Genomic DNA, 21,327 nt, shown 5'->3' with positions numbered 1-21,327 from the left:
AGTAACTAGTACGTACAAACAACCCGCGTGTACAGATGGAAAGAGACACGATGGCGAGGTACGTGGGGAGGGGATAGGGCTGTTTTAAATGTTCCCTCGTGCCATTGGGCTAGGATTGTAGCATAGCCCAGACCATTTAAACACTGATAAAGGAGAGCATATTTTATCTTAAGCGGCGCACGTAGTCTGACTTAAACTGTATTTTCGGTACATTTAGATTTTTGCGACAGGAACAAAGAATTAAATAAAGTATAATTAGACATGTAAGGATAACCCCAGGGAAAAGGTCAGATTGAATAGGAGGTGGGAAAATCCAGAAGAGATTGTTACCTTCATTTTATTCTCAAATTGTTGTTCCTAATGTCTCAGAGTCACATAGAGTGACTATTTTCATTGCTATACAACACCGATACAATATTTATTTTTAAAAGAACTGTACGTATTAGTAGGATCTGATTGCTTCAAGTACAATAAAATTGGTTAAATTGATTTTCTACCTCAAATCACACGATCTGTTATTTATGTGATGGTGACGGTACCAGTACATGAACTACATGTATATTCATAACAAAAATAAATAAATAAATAAATAAATAAATAAATAAATAAATAAATAAATAAAATAATAACAATAATAATCAAGAGAGGGGTCGCAACACAATTCTCATATAAGAAAAATTCCCATATAAAAATAGCTCTTAAATTTATTAATATCATTGATAACCATAATCATTGCACAAAGTTCACTCTAACCTAAGTCAAACGCAAGTGTTCGTTGAGAGCCGACCCTTTCGAAAAAGACCTGCCAGTTAATGATGGATCAACGTTACATACAGTATATTACATACCCATTCTATAAATTGTACTAAAGCTCGTCGTACTAAGATCAACCCCTCATTCTGTAAAACTAAGTTCGGTAACGTACTTAGTTTAATCTCTCTGTTGAAAATATTGCCCTTTGAATAAATACATTTTTGAATGATTGCATAATCCGGGATAAAGTACAGTAATAACAAACAGCAACAACCTAAAGGTAAGTTTTGATTGCAACAGGTGCGCCCAGGCGAGATCGTTAAAATTCGAGATTTGAAGTATTATGGGATACGGGGGTCGTTTTTTCTATGTTCGCCATTTTGAGCAGAGTCTGCTTTCCCGCCTAGGAAATTTATCCAAAACAATTATTTAAGCACTTTGAATCGAGGGTTGGACACAGTTAGTACATTACGCGACACATGTATATCTGACCTCATGTGACAGTTGATAGGGCCGCAGGCTCAGGAGTTTTGGACACTCACTTCATTAACACCCTTGTCGTCAGTTGATTGCCGAATGAATTTATTGAATAAGCTGGGGAAGCATGAAATGGTAGCTCTAAAGACCTGTTATACATTTTAAACCTAAAGCTTCAGTTTAAGGTAAGTTTTCTGGTGCTTTTTCTGGTAAAAGGATTCGGCACATTAATACTGTCACGTTAAGTAAGATCACCCAAAATTATGAATTGCGGAGAATTTTGCGATTTGATGCCTTTGATGCAGACTGTTAAATGAATGTTCATTATATGTTTTTATTGAGTAAGTCTAACAACTATTTTAAGTGAATCTTAAGGCTGATGAAATTAACAAAGTTTAGTACAACCAAATTTTTGAATGTTTCATATTATAGAACTGCCATTCATGCATCCAGAGATGCACTGCAAACAGCGCGGTTTCAGTTTCACATCTTTCTTGAGTTGCACCTATAGTGTGCATGCCCCTCTTAGCATATACAATATCAATACATTATGTAATGGTATGGTTTCTGACATGAAGTTGTTAAATTTTCATGGACAACAAAGAAAATTGCAAGACGGATAAAATATTAAAACAACGGTTTAATACTCAGTTTTCAAATATTGCACTTATCTGAATAGAACACCCAAAGGAAAATTGATGTCATTTTGGTCAAAACAAGAACAAAAGTAAGGTTATTGCACTGATTTGATGGCTACTTGTTTCATCAGTGCTTGTCTATTATATTTTGTTCAGTTATCCCTACTACTCCTTATATGATAACAAATGGACAGATAGTCATGTGAGAATATTTCGAGTTTATTTATTATTATTGCAAAGTTGTTATACTTAAATGTTGACATTTTGTTTGTTGTTTTCATCGACCTATCTTATTCTTTACTGCAAGGAGATAAAAGTTTCTCTTTAACAGCTAGTAAGTGTTGGATTTGAAGTTTATTTTTGACACAGACCTTGGTATTTTGGGTACAAAAACATTCTAATGAAGTTGGGGAAAAATTGGAAATAAAACATTCCAATCCAAGCATTTCCAATATCTGATGATACTGAAAATAAAATTGGTGAATTGCAAAATGCAAGTTGAGAGCAAAGGTTAGAGGTATAAACCTGCCTAAAGGCACATTAAGAACAAGTTGATTTGCACACTAACAATTCCGTGGATCTAATATGACTTATTTTGGTTATTTTAAGTTTGTGTAGTCCAGATTATCAGAAATAATTAGTACCTGACCTTGATTCCAATAATCCCAATGTTATGTCTAAGGATAAAGACATATATGTGGTGGTGATAAGATTGGAAAGGTATCCTTTGAAGCAAGGTATTCATATATATATATATATATATATATATATATATATATATATATATGTATATATATGTATATATATATATATATATATATATATATATATATATATATATATATATATATAATGCAGCAGGATGAAGGTTGAATTACCAGAGAGAGATGCATTATTTTTGCAATCTTATTAGAGTGGGATGAGAAATATTCCATTTATTAAATTTTGTTGTAGTTTGAAGTACTGGACAAATTTTCCATGATTACCTAAGAAACAAATGGCTTGGTATATAACTTTTTTTCACATTTTAGCTTGATACCAACATACCAGGATGTTTTGGAAGTTTCATTTGTTGAATTCCCACATAGACACTCTTCTTGACAAGGAGGTAGGTATTTAGTTCTTTTGATCTCAATATTATTTAATACAGCAATACAGAGAATGGCAGTATTTGTTATGATATATATATATATATATATATATATATTGCCCCACACATTGTCTGTTGTTGAATGATTGTAGGGTCATATTAAATTGGTATGAAAAATGTTGATATCATGTGAAATGATTTGATGCAAATGTTGAATGATTGTTCTAAGAGTGACTGTTGTGTCTTGATTACAACATGATCAAAGTCTAGTGAATAAACAATTTGTTATTTTTAACTACAATAAGATTAGTTAATACCACAGGTTCTTAGATGGTAGTCTCTTGTGAATTTTAATGAAATGAAACCCCACTTATTGGCATAAAGCCAATTTAATACCAGGCCTGTAAGGTCTGTCTGCCCAAAAAAAGATGAACCTCAAAAGTTTAGTCATCAGACAGAATCTTGTGACAATATTTCAAAGAGCATGAGGGGATATGTCTATTTCCCCTATATATATGGAGCTGAGATTTAATGACTGTACCCCCGCAGGGACGACGCGTGGGGAGGCGTGTGAGAGGTTGAGAGACTATTAAAATATTAGGTGTTTTTTCTTTCATGTACGTCTGCCATATTTAGTTCCAGGATTTGTAAAGCCTGGCTCAACTCATGAATGTGGTCTAAGTTAATATAGGTGTTACATTGTTAAACTATTCACACAGCATTAGTGGATTGCAATAGTCTTTATGTGCAACAGTTGCCTTCAATTTGATTCGGCCTTTGTGCCTTGAAAAAGACCGTATTTAGGCAAATTTAGCTTGTATTTTATTTATTGGAGGGGTGTTTGTGTGCCTGTTTACTTCAAGAACAAGGAGTGCCAGTTCATCAGTTGTATTTCCGTTGAACATTGTTAGATTAGTTAGTAGGACTTTGATCTTATAACTAAACAAAGACATTCATTATTCATGTACTCAATGATATTTTAACCATCACAGACAAAAATCAGTTGCTTTTTAAAGCTAGAAATTCTCCACCATTTGCCTTTTTGCGTTGATTTATCCATGAGTATGTACCTAGTCCGAGCTTAATATAGGCCCTTGCCTTTTTGTCTGGATGGTTTTTTTTAAAACTTAATTACTATTATTTATTCAGGATGTGACACTTCATGAATTGATGGATGAGGATGATGTGTTGCAAGAATGCAAGGCACAAAACAGGAAGTTACTGGATTTGTAAGTGATATCTTTTTAAAAGACGAACTTGTCTCTTTTCATGTTTGTTTTTAATCTCGTTTTATTTATTTAGCTCATATATTGGGGACAACTTGACGTAAAAAAAGTATTTTTGTGCTCAAGTTAAAGATGAAGAATATGCACCAGTTGTCTTGTAGTTTTATATAGACCACGAAAAAAGATTATTGCCAATCATCACACCAAAATGAAAAATGACTATGTTCTGTGCATGGACTACAGGTGCGAGCAAAGTTGGTATACTTGACGATTTTAGCAGTCTGAAGCCTGTGCTATGATTTTTGTGATTTTTTGATATAATGCATAATGTACAATTTATATGATAGATCTTTTTTTTTGTAAATTTTCTTAAAACTTACTTTGAAATTATCTAAATTTTTGTCATTAAATGTTTCACACAATTCATGTTTAGAAACCCTGACATGATAATGACTTTATGAACTATACAAAAGTAAACGTCTCCATTGTTTTGATCCAGTTTGATCCGTCCTGAGGTGATGGAAGAGATGGTCAACCTTGTTACAACGGAACCAGATGAAAGTTTAGAAGATAAAGTCAAGTACAAGTATGTCACAACACTGAGCTGAAACAGTTTTAATACAGACATGCTGAAAATGTTGGTCCGATCGGTCGTGACCGGGAAAATTTGTCTGGACAGGTAGAAAATTGGACTTGGTCAGTCCAAAGGACCGACAAGAGTTTTAAGAACTACAATTTTGAATTTACAGTCATCTTTCGACATACTTCACTAATAAAATTATATAAAACCCAAAGTGTTTTTTCCCTTCCATTTCAAACCTATCACATTCACAAACAAAGTAAGCAACCTAATCGTACTGGTACTATCTGTCTCAAAGGAATAGGGTGATTTTCGGTCCGACAAAAATCCATTCGGTCCGGCAAATTTTTCATTACTGCCGGTCCAAATGTCCGGCCATTCTGAAAAGTTTTCAGCATGTCTGTAATATAATAAAGAGATGAATGGGTAGTAAGAATAAATATAAACAGTAATAATGGATAAGTAGGTTTTAAAATTGATTAATCTAAATCTGAAGAGCCAAGATTTCAAAGAATTCATCTCAACTGTTTATTACTCAGTGTCTGTCATATCATTTATCTCCCATAATAAAACATACAATAAAAATTTGTTAGTATTTGCAGGTTTTTTAAATGCACAATGTCTTTTTATATCAGATATCCAAACACGGCTTGTGAACTGCTGACCTCAGATGTAGCTCAGATCACAGAAAGACTTGTGGCTGATGAGGCCCTGTTGGCCAAAATATACGGGTTTTTGGAGGCAGAGGGGCCTTTGAACCCACTTTTAGCAAGCTTCTTCAGCAAGATCATGGGTCTGCTTATCAACAAGAAATCTGAGTTTGTAAGTACTTCTTTCTTTCAATAGGATAAATTTTTTGGTTGAAACTGGATATAGTAGCAGTATGCACTGGCCTGTATGTTGCAGGCCTTACATGACTGTTGAATCATACATCAGAATGGTTAACCATGAAAGTTTGATGTCTGGATGGCAAACATACAGACTCCATAAGTGAAAATGCTGTGTGCTTTAAGTTTGTAGTGTGGCTTGTCTTGGTAGCAGATTTTGGAAATTTCTCATATTTAAGTTTGATATATTAATTGATGATTGTTTTTGTTTCAGATGTTGGATTATTTGAAGTCTAGGGATAATTTTGTTGGCAATTTACTGCATCATATAGGTACCTCTGCAATTATGGACTTACTTCTTAGGCTTATCACTTGCGTGGAAATTGCAGAAACCAGAAATGCAATATTAAATGTAAGTGTTCACTACTTGCTCAGATAAAGGTCAAGAATGTTATCAGGTTGGGGAAAAAAGTAATCCATTGGCCACAGTGTTTTTCAGATATATTTGCATTTTGATTAGCACTGTAGCATCTTTTATCATGTAATTGATAAGATATAAGCAGTTAACTTGTACAAAAACTTAACTTGGGCTGACTTTTATATTTCAGTGGCTAAATGAGGAAAAACTTATACAAAAATTAGTTGCCATGATTGACCCCTCAGAAGATGAGGAGGTAAGGGTCCATTTTCTTTACATCTGATTTCTTTAGTTTTGATTTTGATTAAAAACTACTTTTTTACATACACATTTCACTCTCTGGTGACAAAGCTTTGCATATGTTACATCTTCATTTTCAGAAACAAAGCAATGCTTCCCAGTCTCTGTGTGATATAATAAGGCTCAGCAGAGAGCAAATGTCACAGTTACAAGATAAATGTGACCCAGACCCTTTATTAGCTACTGTTGAAGCGTGAGTACTATTTAAAAACCTTGTTCATCTTACACTTCTCAACTGATATGTTGTAGTAATGACACTAAAGTTCCAATTACTGATTTATGTCAATGCTAAGGTAATGGAAGAAATTAATGTTGTTTTTCCAACATAATTGTCTTTGAGTGCTATGAGTCACATCTCCTCCCTGACCTTTTCAGTCAAGATACAGTGAGTGACCTCCTCTGTCACATGTTCAATGGAGAGAAGAAGGAAACTGTTCTCACGGATGGACTGACTGTGATACAGTGTCTAATAGAGTTCAGAAAAACAGGGTATATATTAATTTAGTGTTGAAGCTGTTACCACAATATGCAAAATGCTTATTAATAGTTAATTAAATGTTGAACTAGAAATTTTGATGTTTAGCTTTGCAGATTGTACCCTAACATTACTAAGGCATTAAAGGAAAGATTTATATGGCATTTTTGCACGTTCTTTCTGCAAATTCAGTCCTGAAGGCTTACAAGAAGAAATGACACCATTAGATGCTGAACGCCTTGCCTTAGGTGTGAGCAATACACTAATGGCAGTCACGCCAAGGTTGAAAGATTTTCATCAAGTTCTCCTCAACCCTCCTAAAGTGAGTGTATTTCTTGGTTTATACAGATTGAAGCATCTGTGGTTTAAGGTTGGAATTTTTTTTGCAAGGGAATTGAATGCTATAATATTTCTAACTTTTTATTCTTAATAGAAATCAGAAACCAAGTTTCGTGATTACTGTTTTATATATTTGTGAAAAAGAACTTGAAAATTTTTTAGTTTTCTCTTTGGTTACAGATGGATGTGACTTAAATATATTTCTCTTATATCCAAAATTTTTCCCTTTCAGCAAAAATATAGTGCAATGCCCACTACAGTTGGATCACTTGATCCTCCTTTGGGGAACTCCAGATTACATGTGGCCAGATTGGTGACCTCCCTATTACTCACAAATACAAATGCAATTAATTCAGAGTTAGCTAATTTGGGAACCATGAATGTTTTATTGGTAGGTTAAATTTTCTGTGTTTGTAAGATATTTTGACTGAATTTTTAATCAAAATGATATGATGTATGTAACATCAGTATTTCTTAAAATTTCTATGATATAAATCTGTTCTCAGGTAAGAAGAAGATGCTTTTACATGATGAGCTATGTTGGATCTGTTCTGGTGTTGTATTTAATTATGTAATTTTTAATTCAACATATTATCCATTTTTGTTTGCAGGATCTCCATTTTAAATATATATGGAACAATTTCCTTCATACCCAGTTGGAACAATGTGTTTATACAATACTAACCAATACACCTACAGAAAATGAAGGAAAACAGGAAAATGTGCTTCTAGATCAAGTAAGCCTATTTTATTTTCATGTCTGGATTATGTTAGATTTATCGATTAATGGAAGGACTGATTTCAAGTTCGGGAATGTCTATTCTATTATAATGTAATTTTCTCAGAGTGCACAGTATATATTGTCTTTCAGGTTTTGTATGACATGTTTTTCAGCTTTTTATGTAAATTGAGTTAATTATTCAGTTATATGTGCTTCTTATTGTCTTTTGATGACTGCCTATGTTTGTTACTATGTCATTTACCATATTTTTGGAGAAAAAGTTCTGCTTAATGAGCATATTCCATCTTGATTAATGTGATTTATTATTCTTTTGCAGTTGTTTTTAGATTGTAGAATAGTGCAGAGGATTTTAGAGTCTTTTGAAATTAATGAGCAAGATCAGTAAGTATAAAACCTGGCTTCTCAAGAGAAAATTATTTCAAAAATTGTCAATTATTGAACAAATATTGAGGTATTATCCCCTTGAAAAAATTATTATCTTTAATTATCTTTAATTTATGAATTATTTCTGTTGACTCTGTGGATGCTTTTATGTTTTATATATATGAACAGAGGGATAGTGGTGTTTGATTTATAATTTATTCAATGTTTTTTGCTAGTTAGACATGTACTTAATTTTGCAGTGATACAATTGAGAGAATTGTGTTGCATGTTAATAAGAATTATTGTCTGCTGTAGGTCAAGGCCTGGTGGTCGCAGGAGAGGTCATATGGGCCATACCACAAAAATTGCCAATGATATTGTGGACTGCATGGATAAAGGAAACAATAGTGATCACATTAAACAAATATTTAAAGGTATCTTATGAGTGAAATTTGTTACAGAATTCAGCATTAGTATATTTGCAATACTATGAGCAAGTAGCTTGTTCTGTGTAGCATAATAGATTTCAGGGGAAAAATCATGTCGTTATTCTGTGGTATCTTGGGGGATGATGCATAAATCTGAAAAGAAGACATAATCTCATGAAGTTTTTTCACTAGATAGTATCTGACCCCAATGTGTAGCCTAAGTTTAAAAAGGTAAAATTGTTAAGTTGGTACTTTTTTGTGAGCAAACAACTCCAGTGTGTGACTGTCTGTTTCTTTTGCATTCATAGAGTTGGATGAAGATGTGAGGCAAAAGTGGGAGAGGTTTACTTCTGGAGTTTTAGCAGAGGTCAATAAAAAGAACACAGTTGAACTGGTAAGTAGACAGCGGGTGCTGGGAACTTTTTTCTCTAAGGGTTGGAGTCTTATGGTCTCACTTTTAGCAAGTATAGTATAGATTTGCATAGTCTGAGTTGTGCTTTTTGGATAAAACAGTCTCTGTACATGTGAATCACTGGAGAATTTGTGCAAGTCCACCAGAATTGCAATGGCACATATCCATTATTCATTTATTTATTGATGTAAATTTTGTTGGAAATTTTAAATTGTTAAATTATATAGATTATCTTGATAAATGTGGTATATATATTAACCCTTTAAGAGTGATGGTGAGTGGTGGTGAGTATACAACTAACCTGACCTTAAAATTGGTCATTTCCTGTATTTTGTTCTATAAGGGAGGAACTCCTGTCAATGTACTTCAGGTCGGTGGCCACCCTCTGCATTCAAGTAGTGAAGATGATGATGCAGATTTCCGTGACATTCCATTTCCCCAGGACACGGCTTTACAGCAGGTACTTACTCGTTATTCTAGCCTGCTATGTAGTGCAGTTGAGTAATTAGCAATTTTTCCATTTATTGTAGTTAATGATATACTTTTATCTAACTGAAATAAGGGTATTTTCAGATGTTATACCATCAGTTGGGTTCATTTCAGTTAAACTCTGTCAGAAGTAATTTTCTATCTCAAGTGCATGTCTTATTGGGCATTGGCAGCAGGGGGATTAAACAACAGTATAGGAAACCAAAATATTATTTGTTATTATTCATGGAGAATGATACACATCTCTGAAAGAGAAGAGTTTGCTCTTTTATCATAAATTTTCGCTAGATAGTATCTGACCCCTCAGAAATGCACAAAAAGAAGAGCAAGCATTTTTCATACAAAAGTGCCAAAATTGATAGATATTTTGAAAAAAGAGAAATGAATGATGTGGCCTGTTTTCATTTAGGCCATTATCCCTCAGATTTTGAACAAAACTTAATTTATCTAGGACATTGCATGTTTTGCTAAACAAGCTTAGATTTGCATAGAAATGGCTATTACAATTTGCTTTTTTTTTTATATAAATATTTTTGTATATTAGTTTCTTTGTAGAAGATAGTGTTGATTAATCTAAATTTAAGGTTTTAAGCCAAATACCTTTATGGTTAATATTCTTGTCAATTAGAGTAGACAAATTGAGTTCTAATAGTCTGTCTCATTAACAGCACCAAATTCTTACAAGGTTAGTGGGGCAGTGGTTTGGTCATGGGATTTCTTTTTTCATATGGTAGAGAAATATAAAAAGTTATCTTGAGATAGAATGGTAATGTTTTGAAGTTTATTTTCACTTTGACCAATCCACTGTCCTTAATCTTTAAATGTGTGCTTTGTACACCCAACCTTTATTAGCATCTCCAGGGCTGAATGCTGCATGGCTTTCATGCTATCAAGCTGTTAATAAAAGGGAAAAAGTGTTATTGTAAGGGGCGTGTGCTTCAGCATTCAGGCCTGCAAGATTTGGCCTCCAATTTAATTGTGCTCACATTTAAAAGGTTGAAAGTATTGAATTTTAAGCCTAAATAAGTCTGCCTTATTTATGTGAACACAAGCATGGTCAAGTGTGGTATCTTAGCCATGTATCCTCCCTGTCTCTGGATTGTAATGTTCCCCCCAGTAACACTCAAATTTTTAACATGGACATGTTTAGATACCAGCAACACAGTAAAAGTTTCTTACCTTTAGCACACACTTTTAATTGATTTCTGTTCATAATCACAGGTGTATGTGGCACAGATGAAAAGTGATATGTCCGATTCTTAAAAAAAATAAAAAAATAAAAAATCCTAACACAACTCTCTCATGGCTATATGAATTCCCCACTTGGCCATCCCTGTCAATGACTGCATGTTGTGGCCACCTGATACCTATGTCTATTTGTGCCTGGTTTCATCCACCAGGCCTTCTCTGATTATCAGCTGCAACAAATGACCAGTAATTTTATTGACCAGTTTGGCTTCAATGACGAAGAGTTTGCTGAGCAAGACGGGAGGATAGAGTGAGTATTACCTTTTGCTTTAATTGTTTAAGGGGGTTTGTGTATGGTTGAGTGTGTTTTCTTCTCTAATGCTCTTGTGCTTCACCTGGTTTTAGTCGAGTTTACCATCAAGTTGTGGGCCCTATGGTGCAATTTTTGTAAAGCAGGGCCTGTAAGATTTTCATTTTTCTGATTAGTTAATTAAGGTTATAAGCTCATGGTCTAACAATGTTTTTAAACAAATTGCTATGGCCGGCACAAGTGATCTTAGGTTTGCATGATAATGGCATCTTTCAGTTTTGCAGACCATGGAGAAATGTATGCATATTATGATGTAATGTGGTTGAAAGAAAATGAAAATGCATGTGCTATTTATGGCATATTTTGGGGGGGTAGTTGAGAGCTTTTCTGTCAAAAATTCTTCAAAGGCTGTTGCTTGAGATTTATTGCAGTCCAGTGTTCATTTGTGAAGTTCAGCACGTTACATACCAGAAAATTTTATCCATTGATTATAGTGTCATGCAATTGTGAAAATATTAATCTTCAGAGTACAATGTGTTAGTATTTAATGATAATTCAAAAAAGATTGAAGTTGTACCTTTGCTATCTGAAAAATATCACATCAGTCTTGAAATGTGTTTTAGGATTGAATATTTAAAATAGGTCTTGGTTTTATGGTTTTTGCAATATATGCATTGGTCTAAGGCATGATTTGAGCTTTTGTAAAGTATCCATGGTATGAAATTTTTTTAAAATGTGTATATTGCAAACATACTCACTCTAATTCCCCATAAGCAAAGATTAAATGTGTTTTGTTATCATTAGTACCACCAGCGTGTACGCTGGCGGTACTCATGGTTTTAGTCCCGACCTGTCTCGTACAGCTCCGCCGGCTCTTGCGGCTCCGCCGGCTCCTGCGGCTCCGCCGGCTCCGCAGTTGGGCGCCGGAAACAAGTCACCGTTACCGCTTCTCCTCCTAGACCGCAAGGACCTGTGTCCCCATCTCTTGGATTTAGGTCACATATAATCTCAACTTGAACACCCTGGTTTTTTGTCTCCGTCGGTGCACTGGCCTGGGCGTGACGCTTGTTGAAATGCACCCATGTCAAAATTTTTGAAAATTCAATGCTAAATATCTCCCAAACCAAAGGAATTATGGGAAAAATTACTACAGAAGTCTGACCAAAAGTCATATGTGGAGATTCCAAATATGCCCTTGGATTTGACTTTTGACCTTTTTTTTCAAGGTCAAACAAGCCCAAATTTTCTAAAAATGGGAATTTTCTGTAAAAAAATATTTGTTTGTGCTAATTTTTGGAAACTACGCAGCCCTAAGCTCTCCTGTTATAGTGAGGGGTTACCATTGGGGACTCCTTTCATCTGTGAGAGTTTGGGGTCAATCAGTGCATTTTCACGCGAGTAGCAGCCATTAGATACTGAAACTGAAAACTCGCTCTAAATCTGGAACGGTAAATGCCAGAGACCTCTTTTTTATTGCATTTTGTAGACCTTGTCAAGTGCAATACTGGGGGTGGTGTCCATTTTTTGTTTTTGATATGGCTTAGGCGTTGCCCTTTATCAAATATTACAACATTGCAATATTCAGTGGGGAAAATGTGAAATACTCCAAAATTAGCAGAGATACGCCCATAGTTACTATTGAACTTGAATAGGAAGTCATATACTGGTAATCTAACTGTGACCTTGAAATTGACCTTTGACCTACTTTTCATTATGAACTGCACTTTGCAAGTTTTCTGATCTTTATATCTCCAAAACTGGCAAAGATATGCCCATAGTTACTATTGAACTTGAATAGGAAGTCATATACTAGTAATCTAACTGTGACCTTGAAATTGACCTTTGACATACTTTTCAGTAATGCACTTTGCAAGTTTTCTGATCTTTATATATCCAAAACTGGCAAAGATACGCCCATAGTTACTATTGAACTTTAATAGGAAGTTATATACTGGTAATCTAACTGTGACCTTGAAATTGACCTTTGACCTACTTTTCACCATGAACTGAACTTTGCAAATTTTTCAACCCTTATATCTCCAAAACTGGCAGAGATACACCCATAGTTACTATTGAACTTTAATAGGAAGTCATATACTGGCAGTCTTATTGTGACCTTGGAATTGACCTTTGGCCTACTTTTCACCATGAACTGAACTTTGCAAATTTTCTATCCCTTATATCTCGGAAACTGGCAGAGATAAGTCCAAAGTTACTATTGAACTTGAATAGGAAGTCGTATACTGGCAATCTTACTGTGACCTTTGACCTACTATTTATGATGAACTGCACTTTGCATGTTTCCTGGCCTTCATATCTCCAAAATTAGCAAAGAAATGCCCATAGCTACTATTGAACTTCTATAGGAAGTCATATACTGTGACCTTGAAATTGACCTTTGACCTACTTTTTCACCACAAACTGAACTCTGCATATTTTCTTGCCCCTCATATCTTCAAAACTAGCAGAGATCTGCCTACTGTTGTCCCAAGGTTTTCTCTTTTGTCAGCAAATATGCAATACTGATAACGCATTTCAAGGAAAACCAATAGGCCTATTGTCTAGAAAATCACAGGAGTCATCAGTGTTAGGAAAATACAGCTCAATTTGAAAATCTGCTTGATTTGAACAGTTATGTTTGTTCGCTATATATATATATATATATATATATATATATATATATATATATATATATATATATATATATATATATATTTTTTTTTTTGCATATTTTGAGAACTCTTGTTTATTGCATTTTATAGAGCTTGTCAAGCACAAGACTGGTGGTGGTGTTCATTTTTGGGGGGCGGGGTTTCCATGAGAATGCGCTTACTCCAGCTGGTGGTACAATATCCAGAGGCGGTATCGCCTCTCTGATCCTCTAGTTTTTTAATGGGATTTGCATGTGTGATTGTGTCGGTTACGCTGCACCAAAATTAATATGACAAGCTCAAAGGTTTCTGTGTGTGAAATGAGTAAAATTGCATCATTTTGTATTCTGCAGTTTTATTGAAATGAAAAGTAAAAATTTCATGTTATCATTGCTTTTAATGACATCTAAATCATTGAAAAGTATCTTGATAGACATATTTATGTGGATATGAAGATTTCTTCATTATTTTTCATTGGTTAAAGTATTGTTATGTAAGCTTTTTTATGATAAATATTATTCTTTGATATTTAATTTTGTACAGGCTCTTCCAGTTGATAAATCTGATGTATTTTGGTGTAGTGATTTGATTTATTCTTTTATTTTTATTTTGTAATATTTCTTATGTGTTTCAGTGCACCTTTCACAGACAGGATATCCAGTATTGACTTCAATATCAATGCTAGTGAAGACAATGTAAGTAAATATAGAATGTGATAGGCAAAGAATGTTTTGCCAGTTGTGTATATTTTGATAAAAAAAAGCTTCAGATGTCTTTGCAAGGTATTTGTGAAAATATGCTAAAGGGAGTTAAAACAAAAGTTCATTATAAAAATTTTTCGATGGACCACTTTACATTTTGAATTTAAATAAACTTGATTTTATTTTTATTTCAGCCTAGTGCTGCCATGTTTGAACAGGTGTGTAATGAGAAGATCCAGCCATTTGACGATAATGACAGTGATGAAGACATATGGGAGGACAAGGAAGTTACCTTCTCAAGTCCAACACAACTTAAACCTAGGTATTAATGACTAATTGACTCCATGAGTTGACTTGTGAACAATATTTAGGCAATTTTTATTTTCATTTATTAATAAAAAAAATGAAAATTTTGTAAATTTGTATACTAACTATAGAATAAATTTCAGTCTTCCAGCCAATCTTCCTACTCGTAGCACAGGAGTAAGCAGCCAGGGCAGTGATGATGAGGAGGAGGAGGCAGGCAGCAGCTCTAGTGAGGAAGAATTAGATTCCCCTGTAATCATAAGACAAACACCATCAATTCCAGTTGCTGAAAAGATGGATGTTGATTCCAATGATGGTATTTTTTTTTATTATTAATTTTTTTGGCTTTCACACAAGAAAATGTTTTACAAAAAAAGAAATTTGTCCCCAAAAATAACTAGCTAAAAGAGTTAAGACAAATATTGTTGTTTTGTAATTCTGTTATCATCTTATGGCTAAAAAAAATAATATGCGTTCCATGTCATGTTCACAAGTAATGCAGTATGCATGCACACATGTCTATCAAGGGCATTTAAATCATGATAGTAGCTGCAGTGGCCTCCTTGTTTTACAATGAGTTTTTGCTTAATGAGGGTCAGTTTCACAAAGTGGCCTGAAAATTGGTCTTAACATTGGGACCAAAGTTTTGAGCTACATCAGTTCAAAACAAACCCAAGGTACTCCACTTAATCCAGTTAATATTGTATAAATTGATATCTTTCCTGTTATGAAATGGGCGCAATATTTCATTTGGACAACTGTTGACCTTCTTACATTTTTGTCTGGAATTACAAGTTTTCACACTATTTATGTGCACATTAATAACTAACATTGTTTTTCCTCTGCAGCATGGCCTAATGATGTTGCTATGGGTGAAGTCCCTGTTGCCATGGATACTGTCCCAGCAGGCTGGGGAAATGCGGCAGGGGCCACAGCTAAAGAAGATAATTGGGCAGACTTTAGCAATGCCAATACATCCACAACATCTAACAGTAGCACAGATAACTGGGCAGCATTTGGAAGCTCCAGTCCATCTCAAAGTGCAGATGACAACTGGGCAGATTTTGCCAATTTCACACCAACTAAAGTAAAAAGGTACATTAATTCCTCATAATGCTATTGAAAAGTTCCCACTGTTTTTAAGTGGTGGGAATTTTACATTTTTATGAATGTCATTTTTACCAAGATTGAATTAAGTATGGAAATAATACTTATTTTTGAATTTTTACAAAGTATTTTGGTGCCTGTTTTTGTGAATTGCACACTTCAAATGTGTTGTAGTGAATCTGGGCCACGGAGTAGTTCACCAATAGCTATGGATACTGAGGAAAATCCAGCTGAGGGAGCCAATGCAAGACATCGTGTCTACTGTAAGTGTTTACTGGTAGACATTCCAGTGTAAAAAAATATTATCAAAAAAGGTTGCTTTACATTAAATGGATATTCTGAATAATTATGATGTTTTCATTTATTATAATTATCAAAAGGATGAGATAGATACTTAATGCTTTCAATGTAGATGGAGTTGGTGACATTACAGAAAAAGAAATGTGTCCCGTGCCTGATTATAGAATCTTTCCATTGTAGTGTCAGCCAGTGCCCCTCCTGATCTCTCTAGTGTGATGACAGAAGCAAAGCACAATGAAAATACTAATGCGGGTGATGACAATTTAGAAAATGATGAAAATAAAAATGAAGAAGATAAGAATGAAATCAGGTTTGTACATGTATTAATGAACAATGAAGCAGGGGATAATCTACAGACTGCAACTTTTAATAATTTTGTGCACATGCGAGGTTTACTTAAATGTTGATCATTTGCTAGTAATCTGAAAGTGTTTTAATAGTACTGCAAGAAAGTACTGTAACCATGAAAAAAATGTCTTAAATTGTAGACTAGCTGAAGATAGTAAACGTGACCAGTCCCCAGGAATAAGTAGTAGTCCAGAGATCTCAGTGGCAGCTACAAATACAAAAACTGATAAAAAATCTGAGGAAGTAGTTTCCAATGAAGTGCAGCAGCAACCTGATAGTCCAGGCCAACCCTTCAGTTCAAAAGATCCAGGGGAAAGGTGAATACACATCTCAGACTACCACTAATGCTGTAGACCTGACTCTTGTTTGCACTCTCAACTTGTGATAAGCATGTGTGCTAGAGTATTGGACTCCTTTAGTCATACAAGTAGAATTGTCATTAACAATAGCAGCAGTCAAAAGGGCATGGCATATTTACTGTGTTGCATGTGAATTGCATAATGATTCATATTCACAATATTAGTTTTGTCTGTACAACCTGATAAAGTGTATGTAAATAACAGCTTCCAAAAGTATTGAATACAAGGGTTATTTACAAGAACAACGACAATTATAATATTGATAAGCAGGTACGCATTACATGCATGGTGGTTCAAGGTTTGTTAACTGTAGAGTGTAACCTGCAGATGTTAGAAAGACTTTGGCCTGCTGTGCACATATAGGTTGTGCTGTGTGAGTGTGTCACTGACTTGTGTTTCATCTCTTGGATTAACAGCAAAGAAGGGAAAGGAAGCATGGATGAAAACCTAGAATCTGAGGAAAAAGACCTGTTTGACTTCGATGATGATGATGATGATGATTTAGCCGATAATTTTAAGTGAGTGATGTGCTCTTGAGGCAAGAACCAGCATGTAGCTTGGTATCAGGGTGGTGGTGAATTGTTATGAGTAAGAACTTTTTTCTTCATACTGGTCTTTTCAGCAAGCTGGCTAGCTATCTATACCGTTTCTTGTTACCTCTGCCTCTGTAAAACCAACAAGATTGCAAGTCAAGTCTTTCTTTAGTGTTGTTATGTGTCAGTTTCATTGAATTGGAAAGATAGTAATTGAAGCATAATGACTTTTTGTCAAAGTGGCATTGATTTTTTATGCTGTAGCTGCCTCTTTTGCCTGCTCTGGTGTTACTATTCTGTTAATTAAACATCTAGTATGCTACTCTCTAATTTTGCATTACTCTTTTAACATGACCCTGCTGAAATTGCTTATACAAATATGTTACTCTAACATGAGACAAGAGCTTAACAAATGTTTAATTACTTGAAAATGGAAGCAGTTCTTGCTTATGTAAGATGACAGTTAGGTCGATATAATGGCATCACGTCAACAGAATACCAAGTCAAGTTAAAGGTTTGTGATATTTCTGGGTGCCTGCTTTCAAATCACTTGTTTGTTGGTGGTAGGCATTAATGAGCTTTTGATTTTCAAGATTGCATGGAAGTCCTTTTGCTGCTTTTTGAGTGCAGGATTTAGATTACTTTGTTTATTTAGTGTGAATTTTGAAAATTAAACATTCTTCAAGTGTGTGAATGGAAAGATTGCATTTCCCGTCATCTGAGACAGAAAAATATGTCAACCAATTAACATTGTTTTCTTACAGTTTTCTGGCTGGTGCAGGTCTCATGAAAAAGTCCTCTCTTCCAAACAGCGTGGAAACCATAAACACTACAGATATACAGGGCAATGGACCAACAGAAGGAAAAGAGGAGTCTGACAGTGAAAAGATAAAGAAAGCAAGGTACAGGAAGAGTTTTGTTTCTCATTGTTTATTCTCTTTATTTATTTATTTAGCAATGAAGGGCCAAAATCCAAAGATTGACTCTGTTATTGTTGTTTTCAGTATTAGCTTATTGTAGATGTTCTCTGAAACCGTTATTATTGTCAAGTAATTTTCATTAAATAATGAAACTCCTGTATTTTGCTCATATCATATTACCTTGTTCTGCAGAGCTCAAGCCATGGAAGCTTTAGAACAGTATGAAAGTGCCACCTCTACTCCAACATCTACAGACTCTACATCATCTAATGGTCCAGTGTGACACACAAATGATAACCTCAATGACAGATCAACTTGGGCTTCTAGGAGGCCAGTAGGTTGGGGAGAAAAAGGGACTGGGCAGACCCAGTGCTTTCCTTAATTGGCATTTTAAAGAGGGCAGGAATGAACCATGTCAGTATAGATCTAATGTCTCTCTTTTATATTTCCAAGAATAATATCAATGGACAAGATCACTTTGTACCCTTCCATGGAAAGGAAGGAGGAGATTTAGATCATGTTGATTTCTGACAGCATTCAATGGAAAACTGGATTTACTGATCAAGGACAAAAATATACAAGGTGCCAAAGAAGATTTTAGAAAACATTTTTGATATAGAGAAAGCACCCAGCTTGTTTGAACTTGTGACATCATCTACCCACATCAGTAGGTTGAATATTTGTTAATTTGATTTTTTTAAAGTTCAGCAAGCCATATATATCTATATCAGATATCTCTGTTAGTTACTCAGAAAAATGGGTTAATGTAACAGGTTTGATCTGTGGTACATTCAATATGCTTTTGAGTCAGTACTTTACCTTAGAATTCTTTGGTTTTAACAGACTCTTATGATCTTTTTCCTTTCCATGGAAAGTGGGAAGAGGAATGTTCAGATATGTTGGCTGCTGACAGTATTCAAAGGACATTGCATTCACTGATCAAGGACAAAAAATATGCAAGGCATCCAAGAAAAATTTAGAAAAATTTTATTGATCTAGATGGAACATGTTTGAACTGATGACATTGTCTGTCCAAACCACTGTTAAATGTTTAGTAATATTATTGTTATTTTTGTTGTTAGGTCTGCTTAACAATGATAAGAAAACAGAGTGGATCTTAAGTGCATTTAGTATGATTATGAATTTGCACGTTGCCTAAAAATTATTTCTTGTCCTGGATCAGTCAAAACATTTGGAGTTTGTAAGAGCATTATGATTATATCACTGCATTTCAAGGTCATGGACTGTAATCTTCCATGTAAACAAATCCACTGGTGTAGAGAAAATATTTTTAAACGGTGTGGATTTGATATTTAATGTCTGTGCAAGTATTAAATGTTATTTTTATGTAAATGCAGGCAGTACCTTTAATAATTGGAAAAGGAATACTCCACACTGTCATCTACTTCAACAAAGAGTGCAGTCCCATGTTATATAGGTCTATGCACACTTAAAGGTTTTTATGCTTTGTCCTTTAAGAAGGACTTCTTATTTATTAAAAAAATTTCTTTGATTAATGTATTATTGGGAAACAAAATCACAGCACCTGTGTACTTTACAAGATTGTGAATCTTTTGACTTGTGAAATGGATAGATAAGATCATACCCCAGGCTTTGTTAGAAAAAAATAATATAATTTTCTTTGTACCTACATTGTGACAGTCTTACAAGGGTAATTTATTTTTGATTTTATCTCAGTCCATTTTATATGGAAATGATTTGAAATGGATCAGTGGTTGAATAGAAGAAAAGTCAGTCTGTGATACACAATATTGTAGTCATCATGTAGTAAAAGTTTTGCTGCAAGTCTTGTATTTCTCTCTAAAAAGCCGTTCCCTTGGTATATCATTGGGAAATTGTAACTTGCTTCATATTTGGTGAATGGTATTGCTGAAATATAGACAAACTATCTCTCCAAGTGCCTGTATACCTGAGTAAGCTTTGTTATCAAGGTGCTTGAATCAAGTTATAATGTTTCTGAGTATTTAATGAACAAGGTGCTGTGGAACACAAAGGCTATGCAGCATTTGTATTAGTGTCAATTTCAGAGTTTGTCTCCAGTCCTGCCATGACTGTTAATACAATTATTCCCTTTAACTCTTAAATTTGAAATGCCTAGTTTCATAAATGATTGCTTCTTAACTTTGTAAATATGCACAATATAGATAATTACTAGGCAATACTGTCCCAAGTTTTCTTGGTGGTTGTTTCCACAGGTGGTGAAATTGTTCATAGCTACTGCTCAATTTTGAATTGTATAAATATATCAGCTGTGGATGTGGTTAACAAACCTGCTTGTTTTATCAAAGAACAGATGCCAAACTACGAGGTGTTTCATGCATTTGTGAAGAGTTTACCAAAGCGAAGGCGGTCTTAATTCAGTAGTACAAGTATCTGTTTGTTAGAGTTTTGGTCACATTTTAATTATGGGTGTATTATGTAAAGATTTATTCTTCTGTAATTAAGTCATTATAAACATATATCACCCAAGTGGAGCACCTGTAAAACTTCTGTATTTATAAAATTTTACTTTAGACTAAATGCTGGTAATAAGGTTAGTAATACTGGTTAACCACATGGTGCGTGGAGTTTTTGTACATGCCTTATTTTATCAAATATTATAAAACCTAAAAGAGCAATTTGTAGAAATATGTATAAAATTAAAATCTGACAAATTAAATGAATGCTACAAAAACATTTACCCATTATTTATTGTTGATTCTCTTTTGCTTCATTTGTGAATAAAAAAGTGAGCGCATTTTACATTTCATCAATCTACAAAAAATTAGTGAGCTTTTTTATGTGCAAAACTTTATTAGTACAGGAGAATAAGATTTTATGAATTATTACATCACATGAGCCATTGTATAATTTAGGTTAATCAATATGAAGGGAATGTCATAAATGTTCTTACTGTGAAAGCCTCTTTCCAGGAAAATAAGATCTGACGTGGCATCATTTGGGCAGTTCCTCTAAAATTTTTGAGGCCCACTTCTATTACGCACAAAATGCATGTAACTATTCTTAACGACCAGGGCCCCATATCT

At 34.3% G+C, this 21,327-nt stretch overlaps 1 protein-coding gene across 8 annotated transcripts; it reads left to right on the top strand.

Annotated features, from left to right (window-relative positions):
- Positions 1 to 35: 35 nt before the first annotated feature.
- LOC106178928 (serine/threonine-protein phosphatase 6 regulatory subunit 3) lies at positions 36 to 20,977 on the top strand. 8 transcript variants are annotated; one of them, XM_086998990.1, is made up of 27 exons: positions 36 to 58; positions 2,900 to 2,976; positions 4,108 to 4,187; positions 4,684 to 4,770; positions 5,400 to 5,586; positions 5,866 to 6,003; positions 6,200 to 6,265; positions 6,390 to 6,502; positions 6,685 to 6,798; positions 6,977 to 7,106; positions 7,356 to 7,514; positions 7,735 to 7,860; positions 8,182 to 8,246; positions 8,544 to 8,662; positions 8,965 to 9,050; positions 9,412 to 9,528; positions 10,958 to 11,055; positions 14,341 to 14,401; positions 14,602 to 14,729; positions 14,857 to 15,029; positions 15,562 to 15,808; positions 15,995 to 16,083; positions 16,301 to 16,430; positions 16,609 to 16,785; positions 17,244 to 17,345; positions 18,125 to 18,262; positions 18,473 to 20,977. In XM_086998990.1, the coding sequence occupies exons 2-27, from the start codon at positions 2,920 to 2,922 to the stop codon at positions 18,561 to 18,563; spliced, it is 3,078 nt and encodes a 1,025-aa protein (XP_086855116.1). In that variant the 5' UTR covers positions 36 to 58; positions 2,900 to 2,919; the 3' UTR covers positions 18,564 to 20,977. The 8 variants fall into 8 exon arrangements, with proteins under 8 accessions (XP_086855116.1, XP_013417756.2, XP_086855118.1 ...); XM_086998992.1 differs by lacking the exon at positions 36 to 58 and adding an exon at positions 1,088 to 1,415 and having other exon boundaries at positions 9,439 to 9,528; positions 11,009 to 11,055; XM_013562300.2 differs by lacking the exon at positions 36 to 58 and adding an exon at positions 1,088 to 1,415 and having other exon boundaries at positions 9,439 to 9,528; positions 10,976 to 11,055.
- The last annotated feature ends 350 nt before the right edge of the window (positions 20,978 to 21,327 follow it).

This window comes from Lingula anatina, chromosome 1 (assembly GCF_051362555.1).
Source record: "Lingula anatina isolate TDL-2025a chromosome 1, LinAna3.0, whole genome shotgun sequence".
NCBI classification, from domain to species: Eukaryota; Metazoa; Brachiopoda; class Lingulata; order Lingulida; family Lingulidae; genus Lingula; species Lingula anatina.
The sequence above is the reverse complement of the archived record's forward strand: the minus strand, read 5'-3'. Positions and strand labels throughout refer to the sequence as shown.

Coding starts and splice junctions, on each gene's coding strand:
- LOC106178928 (XM_086998990.1), top strand. CDS start 2,920: ATGTTTTGGAAGTTTCATTTGTTGAATTCCCACATAGACACTCTTCTT. Junction 15,809..15,994: donor ACACCAACTAAAGTAAAAAG/GTACATTAATTC, acceptor AATGTGTTGTAG/TGAATCTGGGCCACGGAGTA. Junction 18,263..18,472: donor GAAAAGATAAAGAAAGCAAG/GTACAGGAAGAG, acceptor CTTGTTCTGCAG/AGCTCAAGCCATGGAAGCTT.